The sequence below is a fragment of the Canis lupus genome, chromosome 17 (genome assembly GCF_003254725.2).
Source record: "Canis lupus dingo isolate Sandy chromosome 17, ASM325472v2, whole genome shotgun sequence".
Classification (NCBI taxonomy): domain Eukaryota; kingdom Metazoa; phylum Chordata; class Mammalia; order Carnivora; family Canidae; genus Canis; species Canis lupus.
The window spans coordinates 36,635,519-36,659,669 of record NC_064259.1 but is presented as its reverse complement, the minus strand read 5'-3'; the positions used below and the strand labels follow the sequence as shown (position 1 = coordinate 36,659,669).

General features: G+C 50.3%; 1 protein-coding gene across 6 annotated transcripts in view; it reads right to left on the bottom strand.

Annotated features, from left to right (window-relative positions):
* The window catches only part of FBLN7 (fibulin 7), a 48,875-nt gene that overhangs the window by 4,465 nt on the left and 20,259 nt on the right, over positions 1-24,151 (bottom strand). For 4 of the 6 annotated variants that reach the window (XM_025453938.3, XM_025453945.3, XM_025453939.3 and 1 more), the window contains exons 2-8: positions 22,273-22,432; positions 17,466-17,636; positions 6,562-6,687; positions 6,131-6,235; positions 3,713-3,850; positions 2,668-2,805; positions 1,468-1,606 (exon numbers count right to left, since the gene is read on the bottom strand). In XM_025453938.3, the coding sequence (XP_025309723.1) occupies positions 1,468-1,606; positions 2,668-2,805; positions 3,713-3,850; positions 6,131-6,235; positions 6,562-6,687; positions 17,466-17,636; positions 22,273-22,432 (977 nt within the window). Of the gene's footprint in view, positions 1-1,467; positions 1,607-2,667; positions 2,806-3,712; positions 3,851-6,130; positions 6,236-6,561; positions 6,688-17,465; positions 17,637-22,272; positions 22,433-22,773; positions 22,951-24,151 lie in introns of those variants that run through there. The other 2 variants (XM_025453942.3, XM_025453940.3) reach the window with 2 other exon arrangements.

Here is a 24,151-nt window from a genome sequence, read left to right as displayed (position 1 = left end):
GCCAAAAGTAGGGAGTCAGTCTTGGGGAGACTCAGGAGAGGCTGCTCTGCCCTGGCTTGTCTGCCCCATTGCCTTCTTGCAGAGGCCACTAGAGTGACCTTCTCCACCACCAGCCCCTCACCACAGGCACTCAAAGCTACTGGCCAGTGAGTGGGGCGGGCGGCAGGTGTGGCCAGGGAAGAAGTGCTCCCCTGACCCATTTGCATCTGTATGCATGTCCACGTATATTTATATATGCTGTTACTGTAGTTTTCACAGACAGATACAGCCACGAAGATTAAGTAGTGATGATGCTGGTATTCAAACCAGGCACCCCTTCTATACATGCCAAGACTTCTCTCAGCAATGCTGGGACCCCAGCAGGTTGCCGGCAAAACCCTGGAATGTGGTGCTCTACAGGAGGTGAACTTTGCAAGCACCCAGTATTTATTCTTAAAGAGGAAACCTCGTCTTAACCATTTGGAATCAGGATCTTGTGGAAGTGCTTCTGATATTTTTCTACTTTATCCAACACACAGATATGATTTAGCATATTTAGTGACTCATATTATCACAGTTATGTAGGTCGAATATTGCACCTGGCTGATAATCGGGGTTGTCCCCATAGGCTATGACATACGGTCCCTTCACTGAGTGACTTCTGAGGAAGATCCTGCTGCCTCTGGTCTCAGTAAATAACTGCCACTGTTCAGTACCACTGACCTTCTTGATGCTTCTATGCTGCCAGAAAGCAGCATAGATACTTCTTTCTAGCCCAGAAAGCAATTCAAGTATCTGAACTTGTGAAGTTAATTCATTCTAAAGACAATGCTAAGGCTCTTGTGATCTCTTTCAGAAGAGAATAGAGGTATTTTGTGATAGTTGTTGTTATTCTCCTGAAAGGCCCGTCTCCCACCTTTTGAAAAACAAAAAACAAAAAACAAAAAAACCCCCACAAACCATTAGGTGCTTAGATTACCGGAACTCAAACCTCCTAAACCAGTGGAAAAGTAGATCAATAGAACACAAAGTGCACAGGACATGCAGTGTGACTGGAAATGCCCAGTTATTAGCCAAGTGAACATGAGGAAACAATCCTCTCCCAAATCTGTGTAATATCTCCCTACCCTCCTGGAAACATCACCACAGCAGTCTTCTCTCCAGTGGCCACCCCCATGCCCAACAGTACTGCACCAAGGTGCTATAATCCATCATCCTCCATGTCCATAGGGAACACTTGGAACATTACTCCTATGAGGGCAAACTGGGTTATTGCTGCACACAGCAGCATTGCATTAAATGGAACCACCAAAGGGAAATGGAAGTTCAGAGAAGCCGACTTCCAGCTCCCTGCCTTCCATCTTTCCTTGGATATAACTGTATCTTCTCCTAAGAACCTCTGAATCTGGCCCAGCCAGGGGGTCCAACCATGGAGGCCTGGGTGAGGGACAAATGTGCCCAGCCGTGGATGGCCCTAGCTATACTCACAATGGAGAAGTCTTCACGTAGCTCACGTTGCCACTGCCCTCAGGGCATTCTGGGCTAACGCACTGGAAGCTTCCACCGGTGTTGATGCACATGGTCCCCCGGGGGCACATGAGCTGTGGGCTCACACATTCATCAACATCTGAAATAAGGGACACCCAGGAAGGGTGAAGATCCCCTAAGGTCCCTTCCATCACATGACCACATGAAAAACCCAACAGGCATTGGAATGTGGTGAGCTTTCCAAATACCCAATACTTATTTTTCAAACGGGAAACCCTGTCATCTTTAACTATTTGAAATCCAGACCTTGTGGAAGTGCTGCAGAACCGTGCAGGGGAGCCCCCCTCCCCGAGATCTTGTCTTTCCTCAGGGTAGACACGTTACAGAGCTGCTAAAAACACAGGAGTGTTACAGGTCATAGGTCACAATGCTTCACTCAGACCTGCCTCCTCCTCAGCCTAAATGCCCTAGAGTCTCCCCTCAATGGCTGTTATTAGGCCCCTTAAGAGTCAAATCTTGTGGAAAGGCTTTCTCCTCAGCCTCACCCCACCCCAAATGCAGATGTCTCCACTCTCCTTTGTAGGAGTTCTCTGCTGCTGCCTTCCCCTCAGCTGGAACCCAATCTGCACAAACCTACCTGGACCTTCTTGAGCATTTGTGGGATGAATGGATAGAGGGAGGGATGGATGGAGATGGATGGATAGAGGGATGGATGGAGAGATGGATGAATGGAAGGAGGAAGGGATGGAAGGATGGATGAAGGGATGAATGGATAGAAGGAGAGATGGATGGTTGGAGAGATGGAAGGGGGGATGGATGGAGGGAGGGAGGGATGAAGGAGAGATGGATGGAGAGTGGATGATTGGGGGATGGATGGATGGAGGAATGGAAGAATGGATGGAGGAAAGGATGGATGAATGGATGGAGAGAGGGAGGGACGGAAGGAGGGATGGATGGAGGTGTGGACGAATGGGGGATGGATGGAAGGGTCTTCTCCAGTCCCAGGTTACCCACTTCTAGGATCCTTGCAGCAGAGCCCCACTAGGACATCACTGGGAAGCCCCTCTCCTCTCACATTCCACATGGACGAGCCCTTGCCTTTTCTGTTCCTTCTTTCCCAGTGTTGGAGCCACTGTCTGGGACCAGCCAGGCTCTCCCTCGAGCCCTGCAGCCACCTGCCTCTACAGCAGCATCACTCACCCTCACAACTCTTCCCATCAGCCAGCATCCGGTACCCGCTGGGGCAGGCACAGCGATAGGAACCTGGGGTGTTCACACAGGTGTGCATGCAGAGCCGGGGGCGTCCCTCCTGCCCGTAGAGCTCACATTCATTCACATCTGGAGACAGAAGTGCCCGGTATGACCAGAAGCCACGAGGTGGACATCCAGTAACCATGACCCAGGATGGCTGTGCCTCAATTCTTCGAGGCGATGGCTACTGTGGCTTAGTGGCTGGGCCCAGTGCCCTGTCCCCAGCAGAGCACCCAGAAGAATGGCAGGCATACGCCTCTTTCTTCCCCAGCCAGGGGCCGAGAGGGCTGAAGGGAGGGGTGACAGGGACCTAGTAGTAGACCCCAGATGGGTTGCTCCGTGTAAGGCTGAAGACTAACGGGGGACCCTGCAGAGGTTGGCAGATCAGGTGGGCAGCCCAGAGTACCAGCCTGGGTCCCAGCCCCACTTGAAACAGGCCTCATCAACGAGGGTCTCGTTTCTGCTGCTGTAAAACGAGGCGGTTCGCACCAAACTGGCCAGTTCTCTGGGTTGGGCCCGTTTGGTGTGAGTGTTTCTCAGAGGCACTTTGGTATCAAGAGAGGTTGGCTGGGGTTGGCTGGGGTTGGCTGGGGTTGGCTGGGTCCACAAAGCGAAGTAGAGAGGGGGCCGGGGCGGAGTCCTCCTGCCGGGCACAGCGCAGGGGCCTTCCTGACGCACCAGGACTCCAGCTCTCTCTGCGCCCACCCGCGGGATTGCAGCCGGGATGCGGCAGGGGGCGCGAGGCCCTTCGACACGGGTGCGCGCCGTCTGGAGGGCCCCGCGGGCTCCTGACACCGGGCCCAGCCCGCGCTCCCCCGCTCTCTCCAGCCTTGACTTCTTACCGCCGGTGGCGCAGAGCTGCGTCTCGGCAGCCCTTAGGTCGCCGCTTACCTAGACGGCGAGCTGGGCGGGGCTTTCGGAGACTCGCCCCCGCCCCGCCCCTCCCGGCCCCGCCCCGGCCCGGCCCGGCCCCGCCCCCAGAGCTCCCGCCTACCCTGGCAGACGCTGCCGCCCGCCGCGCCGCTCAGCTGGAATCCCGCCTCGCAGCTGCAGTGCTGCGCCCTCTCCACCTGCGCGCAGCGCGGCGCGCGGCTGAACGAGGGGTCGCCGGGCACGCCGCCGTCGGGGGCCGCTGCGGGGAGAAGACACCCTCAGCGCACCTGCCGGGCTGGGGCCGGAGGAGAACCCAGACCGGGGCGCGGCGCCCCTCAGAGCTTACTCTGGAGTAGGGAAAGGAAAGACAAGTGAGCGACCGGACACCCGCAGGCGCCCCGGGAGGGCGGGAGAAGCACCTGGCAGGAGCCCGCAGCCCGGCCACGGCGCACAGAAGGACCCCAGTGCTCTGAAATCCACGCTTTCCCTTCCAAAGGCTGAACAAACGCCAAAATGCTAACCGTGATCCCCGGAGTTTAAAACTATGGAATGTAAAACACAACTTTTCTTTGGAGGGGGTGGGGCAGGGTGTCTTTTTGTTGTCATTTTTATACTTTACTAAAATATCTAAGCTTTTTGTTTTTAAACTAAGAACATCAATTTTCTTTTAAAAAGATTTTATTTTCTGAAAGATTTTATTTATTTGAGAGAGAGAGAGCGCAAGCGAGCACGAACAGGGGAGGAGCAGAGGGAGAGGGAGAAGCAGACTCCCCACTGAGCAGGGCACCCCATGAGGCTCCAGGGGAGGACCCCAAGATCATGACCTGAGCTGAAGGCAATTGCTTAGTGAACTGAGCCACCCAAGCATCCCTATTTATTTATTTGAGAGAGAGAGAGAGAGACTGAGCAAGAGGAGGGGCAGAGGGACAAGGAGACTCCTCACTGATCAGAGACACGGACTCCACTCCGGCTCCATCCTAGAACCCTGGGATCATGACCTGGGCCGGAGTAGATGCTTAATCGACTGAGCCACCCAGGCACCCTAGGAACATCAATTTTCTAATCAGAAAAAAAAATTAGTTTTTGAAAGTTTTCAAAGGATTTGGAGATCTCAAGGTTAGGGGAGATGGTAGAGGAATCAGAAGTGAAAGTAATGACACAGAAGAGGACACCAGAGGACATGTATTGTGTGACTCTACTGAGGCTAGGTTCTCAGAGTAGTCAGATTCATAGACTGGGAAAGCAGGAGGCCGGGAGAGGAGGAAATGGGGAATTATTGTTTCAAGGGCCAGGTGAAAAAGTGGAGGTGGATTATTGCAGCAGAACAGGGTAAGTGCACTTAATGCCTCTGGCCAGTACACTTGAAATGGTTAAAGTGGTAAATTTTATGTATGTATATTCTATTATAATAGGGGGGAAATGGTGAATGGATTTTAAAAAGTATTTGGAGAGAGGCTCCCCTCAGAGCTGAGCAGACATGAGCAGAGCCGATGGGAAGGAAGGATCCAGGCTGGGAGACCGGGTGAGCAAGAACCCTGGCCTTTGCTGAGCTGTTCAAGGAGACCATGAGGACATAAGCTGGCTTCAGATGCACCTGCTCACTCCCTCTTCCCCTTCCCTGGGGAGATTCTTGTCAAGGGGATACTTTATATATAAAGTACCCCCCAGACCTGAGGAGCAACTGCCTAAGGTCCTGACAGCAGAAACCCTGACATGTAGGGTTTAGAACATTCAGGACCCAGTACCAGCTCACCTGGGTTGAAAGAAGGCCCATTTCTTTTTCCTTCCTGTTTGTAAGTAGGACGAGAGGCAGTGGGGCTGTCAAGAAGGCCCTGCCTCTGGTCTCTGTTTCCAGAGAGAGCAGCCACGGGGATAGGGGCAGGCTGGCAGGGAGCCTCTGGGCTCCTGGGGAGGGCAGCTTCTTTCTGAGAAAGCTCCCAGCAAGGCTGACTCAGCTGAATGGAACCAAGACAATTAAGCAGCAAATCTCTGGGGGCAGTATTTAAAATTGGCCTTGCACTGGGTCTGATGCAAGAATATCAAGTACTGACAAAGCTCTTATTTTCTGGACACTGCTGTTAACTACCAATTCCTCCTCCCCACACCAAGATTCCACATAGAAATCCAGACAACAAGACAGGACTTTGCCAGAATTTTCTGGCAAAGAAAAAGGACATCTTTAGGATTTGATTTTTTTATATAGGAAATGTTGGTTACAGCACAGTGTAAGACCCTTCATAGATTCCTTATTGGATTGTCTTGCCATCTGCAAAAACAGCCACTTCATAGCCTCTAGACCTGGCTAGGGATGTGTTGGGACTCAAGATGTGGATAATAAGCTCACCACCAGGGGGGCCTGGGGCTCAGTCAGTTTAGCGTCTGCCTTCCACTCAGTCTCTGATCTCGGGGTCCTGGGATGGAGCTCCACATCGGACTCCCTGCTCATTGGGGAACCTGTTTCTCCCTCAGCCTGCTCATGCTTTCTCTCTCTCTCAAATAAATAATAAAAATAAAATCTGTAAAGAAAAAATAATCTCACCATCAGTCAAATATCTAGTTGCACAGCTCTGAGGGTTAGTTTCACTAACTACAGACTTTACAGGGTGTGAGGGAAGCATTTGAAATGAAGAGCCATTCTGTCGATCTGCAGAGAAAATGTGCAACAAGTGAAGGTGGAACAACAAAACCTCTTGGGCCAAATTCCCAGTTTGGGGTGCTTTCATATTGGGGGGGGGGCAATCCCCCTACCTGCATTTTCTTCCATAAAAAGGACCAAAACTCTGCTTACACAAAAGAGCTAACTCCTATCCCAGATAACCACGTCAGGGAACCAGAGGAATTAAGAGTCAAAGAGCCCTCTCCCCAGGTGGGCAACCAAGGTCCTGACACATCTGCATCTGGTGACCCACAATCAGGCTGCCCTCCCTCTGCAGCGGAACGTCCTCCCGCAGCCCCACAGCAGCCACATACCTGTCTGGGCCTGGTGCTGACAACGGCTCCCAGTCCTCCCTGGAGGACAGATGCATTTGTACTCATTGACTCCTTCTACACATGTTCCACCATTCTGACAAGGCTCGCTGGAGCATCCGCTGATGCCTAGGAAAGGAATAATTTTCAAATACATGTAGGTGGGTTCTAATTCTAAAAGGAACCCAAACCAGAGATGGGTTACCTGTCTTCACATGACAGGATGACTTCAGCTTTTGCTCGCCCACTCTGCCCTCGCTGCTGCCCCGAGCAGCAAGAGCTGGGAGAGGGGCTGCTGGGCCTGAGCTGCAGCCCACCCACCATTCGGCAAGCCACGTACCCTTTGGCACACACTCTGCTCACCTGGAGCTCTGCCTGCAGGAGCTGGCCTGTCACCCAGCTATGCTCCATCAGACGCACTCTCTAATTTACAGGGTAGGCTGCCACGTGTGCACCCCAGTCTGGGGTGCTTTCACATTAGGGGGCAATCTCTCTACCTTCATTTTCTTCCATAAAAAGGACCAAAACTTTGCTTACACAAAAGAGCTAACTTCCGTCCCAGATAACCACATCAGGGAACCAGAGGGGTCAAAGGGTAGAAAAGCCCTCTCCCCGAGTTCCTGACACATCTGCCTTTGAGTCAAGCCATACTGTCGCCCTCAACTCTGCCCTTAGCAGCCAGCACCCAGGAAGGGCAACTTTTTTTTAAAAGATTTTATTTATTTATTTTGAGCACAAACAGGGGGAGGGGCAGAGGGAGAGAGAGAATCCCAAGTAGATGCCACACCCAGGACAGATCCCGACACAGGGCTCCATCCCACAACCCTGAGGATCATGACCTGAGCTGAAATCAAGAGTCAGATGCTTAGCTGACTGAGCCACCAGCCGCCCCGGGAAGAACAGCCTTTGAATAAGAACCCAATTCAGGGGAGTTATAAGAGGGAGAGATGGTCCACCGCAGTTTTCAGAGAAGGGGAAAATGAAGTCTCTCCAAATCCCCACCCAGTAGCCCTCCAGTGCTCATTTCCTGTGCATCCAAGGAAGACTTCCTTTTGACTCTTGAATTTCCTCAATGGCAGAAAAGAGAAATATTCTCTGCTCATACACATAGCAGTCCTGTGGGAAAGCTATAGATAGAGATATATATATACAAATTTAATAGATTTCTCTCTGTGTGGTAGGATTCCAGGCAATTTTTCTTTATTTACACTTTTTTTTTTGTACTCTTCTGTTTTACCATAATGAGCTTTTCCACAATAAATTTTCTAATCAGAAAAAAAAAATTCTTTTAAAGTCTCAGGCCACATCTGCTTGCTAGGAATCCTTAGCCCAGTCTTAATGCACAGAGCACAGGCCCTTTCTACCAGAGAGAGATTTGTCAGTTCACTGAATTGACCACAGCATCTCAGGGAAGGAAATTGGAGACCTCGCCTTGTTGGCATACGAGCGTCCTTCCCTGCTGTATCTATCAAGGGGAAGAAAGGTGCTTTGCTCCTGATGAGAACAGCAGCCCTGCCGTGGGTGGGTTGGCAGGGGCTTCGGCTTCCCTTCCTCCTCCTCACCGCTGGGATGTTAGACGGACTATTGTATGGTTGCTGTTTGTCGTGAAGGGACCCAGACCGTCCAGATGCTGCTTATCCCTGGGGACAGAGCCTTTTCAGCTTCTCAGCAACCTCAGCCTGCTTGTGCTCTCCCCATCCGTTCTGTTCGCAGATGACCGGGTTCCAGGAATGTGTCTGGAATGACACTGCACACAAATGCCACAGAGCTTGAAATTCCCGTTTCTGCCCATCATTCAGCCCCAACGCTGCTCACCAGCAGAGTCTGAGAGTGGGCAGACCACAGGCTGTGACGTGGTGGGCAGAGAGCCAACGAGTGCGACACTGGCAGCTTGCAGTCTGGCCCCGGGAGGAGCAGCTCCATTGTCTCTCCCCTCTGGGCCTCCAGTGGGACGGACGGGGTCCAGCTGCACCTGGGGGTGGTGGTAGTGGGGTGCGAGGGGGGGGTCATCGGCCCGACAGAGAAATGCACAGGTGCCCCAGGACCCTGGGGTCCATCTCCCTGTCTGGATCTTGTTGCCCGGGCTTCTTATTTCTAGACGGGCTCCCCACAGACTCTTTCTTTCTTATCTTGGTGCACTGTTGGAGGCTTTCCATGGCCTGACGCCCAGGCCTGGTGCCCCATCTGCGTCCTCATTGAAGTCCAGTTGTCATCACGTTCACATCTGTCCCAGGCTGTGGCATTTAGTTCAGTGCAGGGTGACTTCAGAGCTGTAAAGAGGCTGCCAAGCCAAAAGCATGCAGGATAATTCTGTTTTAATCTACCGTTTAGCGAGCACTTACTTTTTCCCTGGAGCTAGGCTGTGTGTTTTACACGCACGATCTGCTTTTCCTCTTGTATTTCTAATCCTTTCCTGTGTTCTGTCATCTTGTTTCAGATTTTCCATTTCTCCAATCACCTCATTGCTGAAGCTTTCTAGTTTTTATTTATGCTGTCCTTTCATAGTTTTTATCTTTTTCAAATTTCTTTCAGCTTGTTTGGCAATATTAGGTAATAGTTTTCATCTGTTTCATGGCCATGTCTTTCTGGCATTTCCTCATTGTCTGTAGAGACTTTTTATTCTCTTTTTTTCTTATAATAGTTTGTATGGGATTTGACAAAAATCCTTTTCTGCTCCTCATGTTTAGGGGAAACAACTTTTCCTATCTGGCTGGTCCAGCTTCCAGACTGTCTGCCTTGGGATTCTTTTTCTTTTTCTTTCTTTCTTTCCATTTTTTTTTTTTTAAGATTTTATTCATTCATGAGACACACAGAGAGAGGGAGAGACACACGCAGAGGGAGAAGCAGGCTCCCCACGGGGAGCCCGATACAGAACTCGATCCCTGAACTGGGATCACGCCCTGAGCCAAAGGCAGACGCTCAGCCGCTGAGCCACCCAGGGGTCCCATGGTTCAGGATTTCTCTGCTCTGCCCCTTTTGTGCTCCTCTCCTGCTTTTCCCTGGGCCATCTCTTTCATTTGCACCGACTTTCTTAGTTGGGCTCATGAGAATCTTCTCAACACGGGGCTTTGTCCTGGAAAGTTTTGAGAGTTCCTCTGGGCCAGCAGAGCACTCCAGCAACTGAGACTTCGTGTTGAAAAGCTGCGCCTTGCCCTTGCGAAAACTGGCCCAGGAAAGCCAGGACTGGCACAGATCCTAATAAGATTATTAGATTTCAAAGAAAAAGAAAAAAAATCCTTTGGGCATCCAGGCAAGAAGACCAAGATACTTATGGATGGCAGCACCAGAACCAGCTGCAACAGAAGACATGGAGGCACATTTAACATACTCAGGGAAAGAAGATGTGAGATAGTTGATGTCCAGCCAAATTGGCGTCCAGTGGGAAAGTGGTACACTCTCCAAAAGGACAAGAGCTCAGGGAATGGCCCCCAGTCCCTCTGCAGGAACAGGCTGGGGAAATGTACACATGAGGACAGCAGTGAGGCTCCCCAAGGCACAGCATCACAAGGAGGGATGACAGACAGCACGGCTTCCCGGCAGCAGTGTCTACTGCCTGGCCCAAACAAAACAAAAATTTCACCTGGATCTCATCAAGCCTCTGGAGTTAGCTACCAGTTTATAAGAAATTCAGAGACCAAAAAGGTACAAACTTCCAGTTATAAGTAAGCCCTGGGGTTGTGATTGCAGCATGGTGACTGTAGCTAACACTGTTGGGTTGGTGTGTAGGGAAGTTGTTAAGAGAGTAGATCCTAAAAGTTCTCATCACAAGGGAAAAACTATTTCTTTTCCTTTTTATTTTTGCATGTCTATATGAGAGGATGGATGGTGTAACTAAATCTGGTGCCGTAATCATTTCACAGTAAATGTAGGTCAGGTCATTATGCTGCACACTTTACACTTAACACAGTGCTGGATCTCAATTGTATGTCAATAAAACTGGGGTGAGGGAGAAAGATATCAGAAGATCACGCTAAATGACCCCACAGGGATGCAGTTAGCAAAATCAAGGCTGTGGAAAAGAAACCAATTTCTTCAACAAATAAACTACAAGGGATTGAAGTGGGGTGGCAGGAGGAAGGAAAAGGAGGGAAAAGAGGAGACGGTAAACTTCTATAAAAAGGCATAAGAGAGGGGTGCCTGGGTGGCTCAGTCATTTAAGCCTCTGACTCTTGATTTAGGCTCAGGTCATGATCTCAGGGTCGTGGGATCTAGCTCTTTGTTGGTCTCCACAAAGGAGACCCAAAGGTCTCCCAGCATGGAGCCTGCTTAAGACTCTCTGTTTCTCTGACACTCCCCCTTCTCTCCCTCTCTACTAAAAATAAGATAGAAATTAGAAAAAAACCCATAAACTTAAAAAAAAAAAGTGTAAGAGACATATCAACCAATGGTAGTGTGGCACCTAAATGAATTCTGGTTCAACCAAAGTGTTAAAACCACGTGAGACAACTGGAGAAATTTTTACCCTGATGAGATATTTGAAGATAATAAAGGAATTTGCTATATTTGAGTATGTACAGATCATGATACTATTTCTTTCCACTTTTGTGCAGTTGAAATTGTCCATAGTGAATACTGTTTTCAGATTGCTTGTTTTAGCATTATTTATGATTACGAAAACCTGGATATAGCAAAGGAATAGTTCAGTAAAGTGCAGAATAACCCTTATAAGGAAGTGCTTCATAATCATTAAAGTTTTGTTTAGAAGGAAGAGTTAATGAAGATTTGCTTGTGTTAATATCTATACATAGGTGATGCTAAACTTGCATATACAGTCCTACATAAAAGTCTGCAAGGAAATTCACAGGTTTTTAAACATAATCCCTTATTTGTTCATTCCACCATTGGGTAAATTAGCCAGCTGGTCTCTTAGTAACTACTAAGTGGCTACTGTAGCAAAGGAAGCTGTCTACTCAAATCTTTTTTTTTTTTTTTAAGATTTTTTAATTCATTTGTGAGAGACACAGCACATAGGCAGAGGGAGAAGCAGGCTCCCTGTGGGGAGCCCGATGGGGAACTTGATCCCCGGACCCCCAGATCATGACCTGAGCCAAAGCAGACACTCAACCACTAAGCCACCCAGGTGCCCCCCACTTTTTTTTGGTAAAGATTTTTATTTGAGATGAAGTGAGAGCACGATCAGAGGGAGAGGGAGAAGCAAACTTACCGCTGAGCAGGGAGCCTGATGGGACTCCATCCCAGGACTCCAGGGCCACGCCCTGGGCTGAAGGCAGGCACTCAACCACTGAGACCCCCAGGAGCCCCTACTCAAATCCTTTTTTAAAGATCTCTGAGAAAAGGCCTCATATGCAGCAGTTGAGCGAAGTGTGTGTGCTCTAATCTGACTGCAAAATACCCTTCCAAGCCCTTGATCCACTGCTACAGCCTTGCTTTTCCAGTATCCTGGGGGCTCGGGCCTCGGTGGGCTTCTCCTGTCTGCTGGGCCCTCCCTCTCCATCTGACCTTTCAGTGCTCTTCAGGTCCTGAGCCACTTCCTTTCTGTCTCTACTCTCCTCACCCTTGCTCTTAACCACGGTCTGTGAATTTCAATCCCGTCATTGTGCTAGTAACTCCCAAGTGTGTATCTCCCACCGTCCGCCTGTCCACCTGACTTCTCTGTCGGGAGAGCCAGCCTCAGGCACGTGGTCTTTGGAGCCCCATTTGGCTGAATGAGAATGGGCCTTGGGCCTGGAACGCTTCCTTAACATGTGCTAAAGATCCCAAGCCGCTGTGGCCTCCGCACCTCTTGGGAGAGCTTCCTTTCCCTGGTTCATGCTCAACGAGTGTTCTTTGGTTCTGCTCACATGTGCATGTCAATGACCCTGAGCTTCCAAACATTCAGACTCCATGGGAAGGGGTTGGAGAGGGGTACACACCTAGGGATTGCCCGTATCAGCTGCTGAGAGACACCTGCTGGCCACCCTGAACCGGCACTTCTGAGGCAGATCTTGCTCTGTCTCCTCCCTACATGAGCCACATGTTGTTCCATCCGGTGCCTGACCGGGCTGTGTTTCCCTCGGTGGCTCCACTACTAAGATGCAGTGGCCAGAAGTGCCCAGCGTCCTCACTGGGATTGGTAACGGGGTGTTCTGCCTGAGGGTCTCCTGATGGTATTCTGATGCTTGATGGTATTCTGATCAGTGACCCCCCCCCACAGGTTGCTTAAAAACAAATTTCCACTGGTTGCTCAGTCTGCATTATCTCTATAAATGACACCATGCACTCCAACATTCAAGCGGAGTCGGGGAGCCTTGACTTCTCTTCCATGTAGATGGCCCACATGGGGTCGTGGTAAGTTCCATCAGTTCTGTCTCTAGGTTTGCTCTCAACCTCCTCTCTCCCCTGGACTTCAGCAGCTCCCACGTGGTCTCCCAACTCCATTCCTATCCTCTCTAGCGCACTTTCTACGCAGCAGCAACACACAAGTCCAATTACCACATGTCTATCCTACACCTGTTTATTGTGCTCTGACTACAACCCCGCCTCCCGCACGGCCTCCAAGGCTGCAAGGGCTGGCCTGTGTGTTCCCCCACTCTCCTTGCTCACGCTCAGCTCACACCTGCTCCGGGAGCAAGGCTCTATACCTTCTTTCTTTGTTTCCTCAAGCATGCCAAGTTCTTCCCTTCCTGAGGGCTTCCTTGCACCTGTTATTCCCTCTTCTTGAAACAGCATCTTCCCCTGCCACCCCACACCCTGCTCATCATGTGACTGGACCCCACACACCCTTCCACATCTCTGCATACCCACAGCAGCCTCAGAGAGGCCCTCCTGTGTTCCCACCCTCATCATGTTCTCAGCCCCTTCTTAGATCCCTTCAAGGCACTGACCACAAACCCCCATTTAACCTTTGTATTTGCCCATCTGTTTTGCTTGCTTCCACCTTCGCAGGTGAGCACCTCCCCCCCAAGGTTGGCCGTGTCTCTTAGATTCAGTGTGAATCTCTAGCAATCTTTTGTGCATTGCTGTTGCTCAATGAAAATTGGTTGAATGAATGAAAGGTTAAAACGAATGAATAAAGGTTAAAAGGGGGGGGGAAGAGGGGAAGAGGTGACTGCCCCAAACAATTCTTTTTTCCTAGCATGGAAATAAGGGGAAAAGTTATTTATTTCTCTCAAGTTTTTTCTTTGGTTACCAGTGTTGTCAAAGCAACAAGGCCTGTGGCTATGGTTCTCCCAGTGCAGAAAGCTTCAGATCTTAAAAACATACCCTTCCGAGAAAGAAGGGGAAAAAGGGAAATAATCCAGGGAGCCAAATGGCTGCTTTCCATTCTGGAGCTCTGGAGCCTACCTCTCTGCCCACAGGGCTTTCTAATGGCAGGATTATGTGCAATTTCCTTCCATGCCAAGTTGGGTTCATCACCTTCTTTCCAAGCAGCTGGCTGTGGATGGGGTGGGGGCAAGTATTACAGAGCTGCTAAATCTTTCACTGTCACTGACATTTTGGTTCTTGAAATGAATCCCCTATGATTAAGATTCTTTTCTCTCTGTGGTCACAACACAATGACCACAAGACTGCGGATATGGAAAATGAAGCGGGTGCATGTGTAGCTAAGATTCTAGGGCCATCTGAGGTGTGGTGTGTGTGTGGTCACTGGATTGCTGAACCCCAGCCCATGTCCTGCCCACACTGTTAACACTGTTACAAGAGGTCACCAAACAGCAGATTGAAGTTCTGCTTCTCCCTCTTGACAGGCTTGGGTGGCATCCCTTTGAGGCTCTTATTGGAGACAGCATCCATGAGTCAAATCAATTCCTGCCAGGGACAGAAGTGTCAACACAGGGACGAGCCACTAACCCAAGGAGACGTCATGTGCCATAGCTGGTTGAGCCCCTGGGCTATGACATATCAGAGTCTTTTTGGCCCATCACGATCACAGGTTAACTCCCATGACCAGTTTACACTTAAAGAGATGAAAAATATCCATCTGGGGTCTCCATGTGGAATGGCCACAGCCTCGTTCCCTGAGCCAATCTTTCCCGGGTTTTAGGTAGTTAATGTGGTCCCAGTAGAAGTCCAGTGTGGGCAGTGCCAAGCAATCCTCAGGCAGCAGGGGGCGGGGGGTGAGGGATGTCAGGGAAGAAGGACAAATAGGAAGGAGGCTGAGGGAGAGGGGAGACAAAGAATGCATGGCAAATCTGGTATAAGGTGGTAAGTTCAAGGGTGCGAGTCAGGAAGTGCACCATGTTGGACAATGAAGAAGGCCAGCAGGCTTGCCAGCCACACTTGGCATTGGTCCTCCAGGGAAAGTCTGATCTCTACATCTCAGGAAAGTAGACCTCTCAGTGGGGCAGGGTGGCCTGATCTTTGTAAGGCCTTCCCAAAATGTCAGTGCAGGTGAATGTGAGCACGTGCAGGTAAGTCTCACCTGGTCAGGGCTGACACAGGCCCAATCAGGAAGTGGCTCTACCTTTGGCTTGCCGCAGGCAGCATTCTGATTGGTGAGGGCCCAGAATGCATCCATGCTTCAAAACTTTCAATATCTTCTCCCTCTGGCAGTGGCCAAGAACCACTTTGGTGTTTCTCAAAATTGAGTTAATGTCAGAATCACATTAAAAATGTAGTTTTCGGGATCCCTGGGTGGCGCAGCGGTTTGGCGCCTGCCTTTGGCCCAGGGCGCGATCCTGGAGACCCGGGATCGAATCCCACGTTGGGCTCCCGGTGCATGGAGCCTGCTTCTCCTTCTGCCTATGTCTCTGCCTCTCTCTCTCTCTCTCTCTGTGTGACTATCATAAATAAAAAAAAAAAAATGTAGTTTTCAAAAAAAATAATAAAAAATAAAAATAAAAATGTAGTTTTCCAAAGTCTCATCTCTAAAGCTCTCACCCAACTCTGTAGGTCTTTTGAGGCCTCAGAGCCTGCCTTTTACCAAGCTTTCTCGGTGACTCTGGAGCACCTGACAGTTTGAGAACCACAGCACATAAATCATGGTACAGTAGGACGCTCTTTTACACAGAGGGGTCCTGCTGCAGGGAGACAGGGTGACCTGACACATGCAAGCTCAAGAGGGAAGCTGGCCGACGTGCTCAGAATCCTCAGGGGAGGCATCCTAGCCAGCTGCTAAGGTGGAGCTGGGCTGTGGGGAGCATTATGGGGTTCTACCCTTGTTAAGCTGCTATGTATTCCTTTGCTCAAGCCGTTCCTTGTAACTATGGTCCTGACCCTCTGGTGTTTCTTACTCATTTGCCTAAAAACACATTCTTTCAGCTATCTCCTCTGATGATCTAATGTTTTCAGTGAAACCACATCGTGCTCACTGTAAATGCCTATCACTACTGACATCAGAATACGTAGACAATACCTGAGCAAGACAGAAAACCTATGGGCAAAATGTGTTGAGCAGCATGGCAGTGCTTAGTTCAAAGGAAGTGAGCATGCAGCCAACTGCCCCCAACTCCAAACCCAGAGATAGCCCTGGAGACAGAGGGGAAATCAAAGGACCTTGCCAGCACCATTTATGGTGATGGGGAGTTGACCACCATCCGGGCAGATGCTGGGGGCATCCCATGGAGGATGATGCAGCCATTGGAGCACCTGTGTGCTGCAAGAAAGAAATCAACAAATTGAGTCTGTAACTCAATCTGTAAATTACAAATGAAGACATCCAAAGCAATGACATGAGATGTCATTCTGTTCCCACCTCTGCTGCCATAGTTTGTCACCCATAAGGTGCTTACCCTAGATGGAGATTTTTCAGGTTTGGGGTAAATCCAGATACTGGTATTCCCCCATTGTGTTTGCCAGTTACATAGTTGATGGTTTTTGGCTGGTTCCCAGCTAGATCTGAGAGCTGGTACCTGCAATCAACCTTCAAACCATTGTTTTTCCCAGGAGATGGGAAATGGAAGTCTTAAATCCATGAATGGGGTTCTGGTTGCCCTGGGCTCTGCATGTCAACCCACACAAGCTGTCTCTGGAGAGCTTGGGGGGGGGCAGAGGGAGAGAGGGACTCTTAAGCAGGCTCCATTGCCCAACATGGAGCCCAACAAGGAGCTGGATCTCACGACCCTGAGATCATGACCTGACCCAAAATCAAGAGTCAGACACGTAAGTGACTGAGCCACCCAGGTGCCCTGAGATGATATATTTCCTAATGTTCCATTGTATTTTCAAGTATTCAAATCTCTCTACACTGCTCTTGACAACAGACTTATTTATGTAACATGTGCATTTCTCTTTCAACTCTTGGGCTAAAATCATGGACATTCTGCCCCTGTAGACATCCTATGAGCCCTGCTCTAAAAATGACTGGTATCCATGACTTGATGAAGATCCATGACTTGACCACAGACTTTTGAAAAACCTCTTCTGATAGAGAATGCCAAGTCTGATTTTCCTCTACATTAAGAAAGTACTGCTGGTGAGCTGAGCAGAGAGAAAGGGAATGCTTTATGCTTTCATGCCTGCCCCTCATCCAGGCTCTCTCCTGGAGCCTGTCTACCCCAAGTCCCAAAGCAGACACAAAAGACACCTGGGCATTTCCTTAACCCTACTGGTCATCAATAGTCTTGCAAACTACAGCCCCAGGACATAGGTAAGAGCCCATCACCAGAGCCTAGAGCAGAGTGAGGTGTTGAGGAGCACAGGCTCTGGGGTCAGCGTGTCTGGGAATGAATCAGTTTAGCCTGTTCCCCAGCTGGGTGGTCTGGGGCAAGTTCTCCCACCTCTCCCTGCCTCAATTTCCCCATGTGCAAAGCAAGACTAAACTGGTGAGAGGGTTTGGCAGAGCTCATGCTGACCAGCCCAGGCCTGGCATGGAGGTAAGTCACTGGACATGTGCGCCACTATTTTGCAGCTGAGGAATGGTGGAGGCATCAGGCAAAAAGTGTCCTGCGGAATGACCCTTCTATCCAGCAGACCGCTGCTGGGCTGCGACGGGTCCAGCCGAGGGAGATGAGAAGAAGAGTCTGTACCTTGACAGTGGGGCTGCTCCCCTGACCAGGTGCCGTTGGAAAGACACACCACGCTGCTGGGCCCAACCAGCTGGAACCCAGGGTTGCAGGTAAAATGGACTTCATGATCCACTAAGTACTTGCTTCCAAACTTTCTGCCATCGGGAGGGGCGTTCAGAGCAGGGCAGGACACTGTAAGGACAAAACGAAGGCCCACAGTCACTTAACATCTCTCTCTGTTACAAGGCTTCTCATCTTGAAGTACTCCTGTGTTGAGTGTCTCCTCTAGGCTATGCTCAGCGCTGGACAATTTCTTTCTTAAGATTTATTTGTTTATTTGAGAGAGAGAGAGAGAAAGATTGAGGGAGGGTGGCACAGAGGGAAGGAAAGTCTCAAGCAGACTCCCTGCTGAGTGCAGAGCCTGATTTGGGGGCTGATCCCGTGATCCTGAGACCATGACCTGAGCCAAAACCACAAGTCGGACGCTCAACTGACTGCACCACCCAGATGCCCCAGTGCTGCACATTTTTAATGCTATGTCTCATTGAATCCTCAAAGTACTCTTAGGCATGGATGATACATGCCCACTAGTGAAAGCTGAGCTGGCGCCTCAGAGACACCAAGGATTGAATATAGAGCTGGGCAGCGTGGGAGGGTCAGAGCTGGGACAACCCCTACCCATCACCCTCACCAGTGGGTGCGGCTGGCCCACCCACTCCGGCCTCCCAGGAGCTCCAGATACCCTGGGTTTCTTAGGCTTTCTGAACAGGCCATGGTCGGGCCCACTTCTAGGACTTGGCTTTTGTTCTCTTCTCAGCCTGGAATGTTCTTTCCCCAGAACATCCCCTCTCTGGTTCCTTCTCACTCTTCAGGTCTTGACTCGAACGCCACCACCTCCCAGAGTATTCTCTGGCCACCTCGCTTAACTAAAACCTCCCCAGGCACTCTCTACCGCATAAGCTGACTTTGCTTTCTTCTTAGTATGTGTAATTGTTGGAGTTGTCTTCTTGACGTATTTGTTGTCAGTGTTCTTCCTCCAAACGCAGCTCGAGAGGGCAGGGGCTTTACCTGGCCTTGTACCCTTGATGTGGCCCCAGCCCCAGCCCAGTGCCTGGCACACAGTGAGTGCCCAATACATAATTCTTGAACGAACGAATGAATGAAAAATTGTTTACTGAGTGGCTTATCATGTGTCAGGCACTATATCAGGTGCTTGGAATAATTAGTAACCAAGACAGACAAAACCCAGCTCTTGGGAAGTCCCCTTCTAACAGGTGTGACCATCAATAACCAAGATCCATAAGCAGATGGTAGAGGGTGATAAGAAGTGGTAAGTGTCATGTAGGGAGTGTCATGTAAAGATAGGGAGTTAGTTTGGGAATACCAGGGGAGGGGCCCAATCTTGAATGTGGTGGTCAGGGTAGGCCTCATTGGGGCAGAGTTGAAGAAATGAAGGCATAATTATGCAGACATCTGCGAAAGACAGAGGGAACGAGCTGGTGCAAAGGCCTGTGGTGGGACTGTGCCTGGCAGGTCTGAGGACTGTCAAGGGGAGCACAGTGACTACAGTCAAGGGGAAAACAGTCGGGGAGGAAGTCAGAGAGGCATCAGGGAGTCAGAGAGGGTTTGAGCCGAGGCATGAAGTGGCCGACTTCCATGCTGACAGCACCAGCTGGCTGCAGCCTGAGCACGAGGTGTCGGGTATGAGGCAGGAAGGAGGAGGCACAAGCCTGAGATGAAGCCTGGTGTGGACCAGGGCAGGAACTGGGAGCAGAGACAGGCGGCTTAGATGCTGGCTGTGCTGTGAAGGCAGAACCAAGTGGATTTCCCAAATGTGTGCTGTGGGCTGTGGGGACACAGAGAAGCTCTCCACTCCTCCTCTACCTGTGGCCGGGCAGTCTCCCATGGCCAGCATTTGTTGAGTGAAAGTGCCAAAGGTGGGACAGGTTGGATTTAGATTTTGTTTAGTTAGAAATTCAGAGCCACTCCTAAAACGCTTTAAAATAAGTTCCAAGTGTCATTTGTGAAAATGCTCTTGGGGTTTTAGACAGATGGGAAAGAAGGTGCTGGTTCAGCTGTGCTGGCTCTGCCCACACAGCTCAGGCCCTGATGAGCCTCCCTACTCCAGAAGACAGCAGGCAGGCCGCTGCGGCTCTGCCCACATATCCCACCCGCGTCCTGCATGCAGCAGCCACGGCAGGCTGGCCTGGACAGACAGGCAGAAGCCAGCCCCTCTGAGCACTCACGGTGCCCCCTGGTTATTGGGAGACCATCACTATACCCCTTTCCTTTAGTAAGCCTTCAACGTGGCACCCAGTGTTAATCACTTTGTGAGCTGGAAGCCACAGTGAGCTCACATCCCAGTGCATGGGTGCTCCCAGATTGCAAATAAATGCCTTTATAGCTCTCTTAAAATATCAACTTACTTTATTGTGCTGAAAGGGATTGCAGATGCTTTAGGGGAAAGGAGTAGGATCTCTTTGGGGATAAGAAATCTTTAAAATCCTCCAAAAGAAAAACCTACCTGCTGGGACAACTCACAGGTGAATCATGCCTGAGTCAACGCAGCAGAATCTGGCACACACACAGTAGGTGCTCAGTAAATGTCAGTGAAATTAATAAACGGGTAAAGACCAACTGCAAATCCATTTCCAGTCACTTCTCATACGGGAGCCAAAGGCCTCTGTCCTGCAGAAGGACGTGCCTCTTTGGCTGACTCATGTTGAGCACAACGTGGTGAGGCTACAGAGCCACAGGGAAGCTTCCTGCAGCTTCTGGAATGAGGTTACTAGGTAAGCTGTGAGATCTGCAGTGGAGTAATCCTAGAGATTTGGTAACAGGAATGGAACGAGGCTGCCTTGATAAGCCCTGACGCTTACTGGGTGTGTTGTTCCCCAGAAAGAGATGCTGGGAAGATAGGAGGGCAAGTCTTGAAGAAGGCCAAGAGTTCTCCAGGACCAAAAGTTATTCTTCCTGACTCCTAGCAAATGCCCTTAAAAAAAAAAAAAAAAAGGGAAAAGACAATTTCCCTACAACCTGCAAGCTTCTGGCTTCCTCCAGGTACAGACCCAGCTCCCCAGCCCCTGCCCTGTGGCAAGGGTCCTGACAGCTGCTTGCCTCCCCGTCCAGCACACAGGAGAGACCAAACATACCATGGCGGTATCTAAAAAGAGAATTGGCCACTTTAAAAAATCTTGTAGGTTTCAAGGAAGAAAGACCCTACATCTGGCAATGAGAGGATCAGTAATGTAACCATAGCTACCTGTCCGTCTGTTCTAGTGGACAGAGGCCTCCAATACAACACAGAGGCAGGGCTGTTTTATGAATGATCCCTTGCAAGTTCTTTTTGGAAGCTCCCAGGGACCATAGGAACTATGATCCAATGAAAGCAGAAAAGCTCTGTGCTGTTGAGCCTCTAGCAGGAAAAAATAAAAATAAGAGTCAGATCTGGTATGCAGGACTGCTACCTCACTTCTGGTGGCCTCCATTTCCTCATCTAGAACACAAAAGAAGGATGCCCCGCCTGCCTCTCAGGGTCTGGCTGTGGTGACCCCCCCTAAAGGCAGGGGCCTCACGGTGCCTTGGAAAGCATGAGGACCTTGGCAGGCAGGTCTAGCTCTGCACCTGTATAGCCAAGGAAAACAACCGCAGACTCAGTGCTGGGGAGGCTCTGGATCTGCTACCACACTCTCTGAAAATGTAGGAAATCCAATGCCTTTCCCAGGAAACTTCATCTCACACAACAGAGAGGGCCCTTACTGTGTCTCAAGTGAGTAAATGACATCAGATGTGCCACAGGTTCATGACTTAGAGCAAACATGATGAGTGCCCCCCGACCCCTACCACCCTGAGGAGCGGCCAAAAGAAATCCACTGGAAACCCATCCAATGGCTCCATAGTGAAAGCTCTTACTGGGACCACCAGGGAAACACCCAGGGTCAGTCAGAATCCTACGCTCTGGGGAGGGAGTCTGCGGGGCTACTGGAACCTCACTGAATGGGACTTGCCCTCAGCAGCATCCCCCACCGCATCCACCACCAATGGGGGACTCACGTCAGAGGACTAGCTATCATGCCTGAAAAACTGGAGCCAGTGTTGTTTCATGGGTCGTAGAGGGCATGGCACACTGGTGTGGGATGTTGATGGAGGGGAGGTCAAGTGTGTGTTTGGGGACCAAACTCTCTGTGATTTCCATCGTTTTGCTGTGAACTTAAAACTGTTAGGAAAAAAAAAAAAAAGGAACCACCTGGAGTCTACCTGGGTGAGGACAGGGCAGGGGAAAGCAGCTCATGCTCTAAAAGCCCTGCTTTTGGACAGTTCTACAAGGATGACAGGTGGATGAGGGAGTTACCAAGCCTAGAATGAACAGGTCTGAGAGGAAGTGGGTGACATTCAGATGATAGAGAGGAGAGCCCATGGGATCCCTGGGTGGCGCAGCGGTTTGGCGCCTGCCTTTGGCCCAGGGCGCGATCCTGGAGACCCGGGATCGAATCCCACGTCGGGCTCCCGGTGCATGGAGCCTGCTTCTCCCTCTGACTGTGTCTCTGCCTCATTCTCTCTCTCTCTCTATGACTATCACAAATAAATAAAAATTTAAAAAAAAAAAAAAAAAGAGAGAGGAGAGCCCACAGATGCTTTTTTGACATACTCACTGCGTTGTGCTCCCTACTAACCAGGCTGTGAAAATGGGCCCCTTGCAGAAGGCAGGGAAAGGCCTGGGGACCTGCCTCAGGACAGGATGAGGCATGCAGGTGGGATGGGCAGGGAACCCACAGGGGAAGGGCCTGGGTGTGCTGCGGCCCCAGTGGTACAGATGGGGGGACCTTACCTGGGGGGGCGCCCGGGCCCACTCTGTTCACGGAGTTGTGCAGTGCGGCCAGCCGGCTCTTCATGTTGCGGATGCCCTCGGCGAAGCGGGTCTCCTGGCCCTTGAGCACCTGCTGCAGCTGGCGGATGGCCGCAAGGAGCTGCTGTTTGTTGAAACAGTTCTGCGGGGGAGAGAGAATCGGTGTCACCATTGCAGCGGCCACCTCAGTGCCACACTCTCACTCTCAGCTTCTGAGAGGTCACCTGTAGGTCCTACTGAGGCCTCTAGGCCCCAAATGGCAAGGCGGCTCCCTAAGCACAACATGAGCGAGGGTGGCCTCACAAGACTCCCCGACATCTGGTGCTGAGCTGGGTCACCAGGCGGAGGCCCCGAGCACACAGATCACAGCGCCAGTTCGCTTCTCGACAAAAACAAAACTCCTGCTTTTTGGAGCAAAGGGCAGAACTGATGATTCTAAACAATCGGGTGGTTGAGCAGTTATTTCAACGCCAAGGGCCTTACAGTCAGTAGTCTGTTCCTTCAAAGGACTCCCTCATTCTTCACTCTGAATCAATGCTCTGAAATCTGGGCTTGGTGACCTTGTTCTTTCTTTCTCCTGTGAACATTGTTGAAAACAGATAGATGACAAAATGTATAAAACAGGCGAAACAGGAACACTCTATGCTTCCTGTACCTTTTTAAAAATGCACCAAGGCAAAGACAAAAGAAACTCAGTAGAGTTAAAGAGTTCAGTGAAAGTCAACACCCAGTTCGATGGTCTCTAAAAAGCTTAAGAAATAGAAAAAGGTGGCACGTGTTTATTTATCATGATAGACTGTCTCACTTCAATCAACACCCAGCATCACACTTAGGGATAAACATCTCAAGCTTTCCAGTCTCAGTTACCTTTGAGAGCCAGCACATAAAAAGGAGTAAAGGAGGAGGTGAACACAGTAGGCCCTTGGCCTTGGGGGCCGTCCCCTGGAAGCTGTGTGTTACCTCGGCATAGCCTTGTCTAACCTGACTCGCGTGACCTGCACAGAACAAAGGAGAGCATCAAGGAGATAATGAAGGTTATCTCCAGGGAGTGGCTTATGGATCATTTTTTAATTTTATTTTTTTGTACCTAATTTTTATTTTATTTTATTTTTTTGTACAATGAGTACTGGTTTTTATAATTTAAAAAAATTTTCAAAAAGGCAGCAGGGCAGCTGGAAGTCATGTGGCCGCCGCAGGCTGGTTGGCTTCCAGCCTCGCCAGTGGAGCGCTGCCGCCACGGTGGAGACAGAGCCACGGCCGCTGCTCCCGGGGAGGCTGCCAGGCCGCTGCACCTTGGGGATTTCACCAAACAGATGACTCACTGGCCTGGTTCAATGGATGCTTTTGACACAGCTGAATCCCCAGTTGCCCCTGGAACTCGTTAATCCATGGGGGCTCCTTGGCCTCCACCCTACCATGGCCTGACTGGGCCTAGCCCCAAATGCAACTGCTGGGAAGGGAAGTTTTGTTTGTTTTCCTTCTTTCTCCCCCATTGTGGTCCTTCCCATGCAGGTTCTGGGGTCCCCGGGCAGTGACCTCCTGCAATCCCCTACCTGCCCAGCACCGCACAGCCATCTCATCCAGACCTGATTCCCCACAACACATCCACTCCCTTCTCGTATAAGCTGCTGCTGCTTATACGCTCGATCTCAGCCCAAAGGCCTAGACATGATTAGGAGCTGCTTTTATAGATGGCTGCGTGACTTGTGTGTAATTTGCATTCGTGAAGTTCCTCACAGTTTACAAAGCTAATTCTGATTCAGAGACTACTTGGTAGCAACCCTATGAAGGCCTGGGACTGCCTCTCTTTCATAGATGAAAATATACAGGCTGGGGTGCCTGGGTGGCTCAGTTGGGTAAG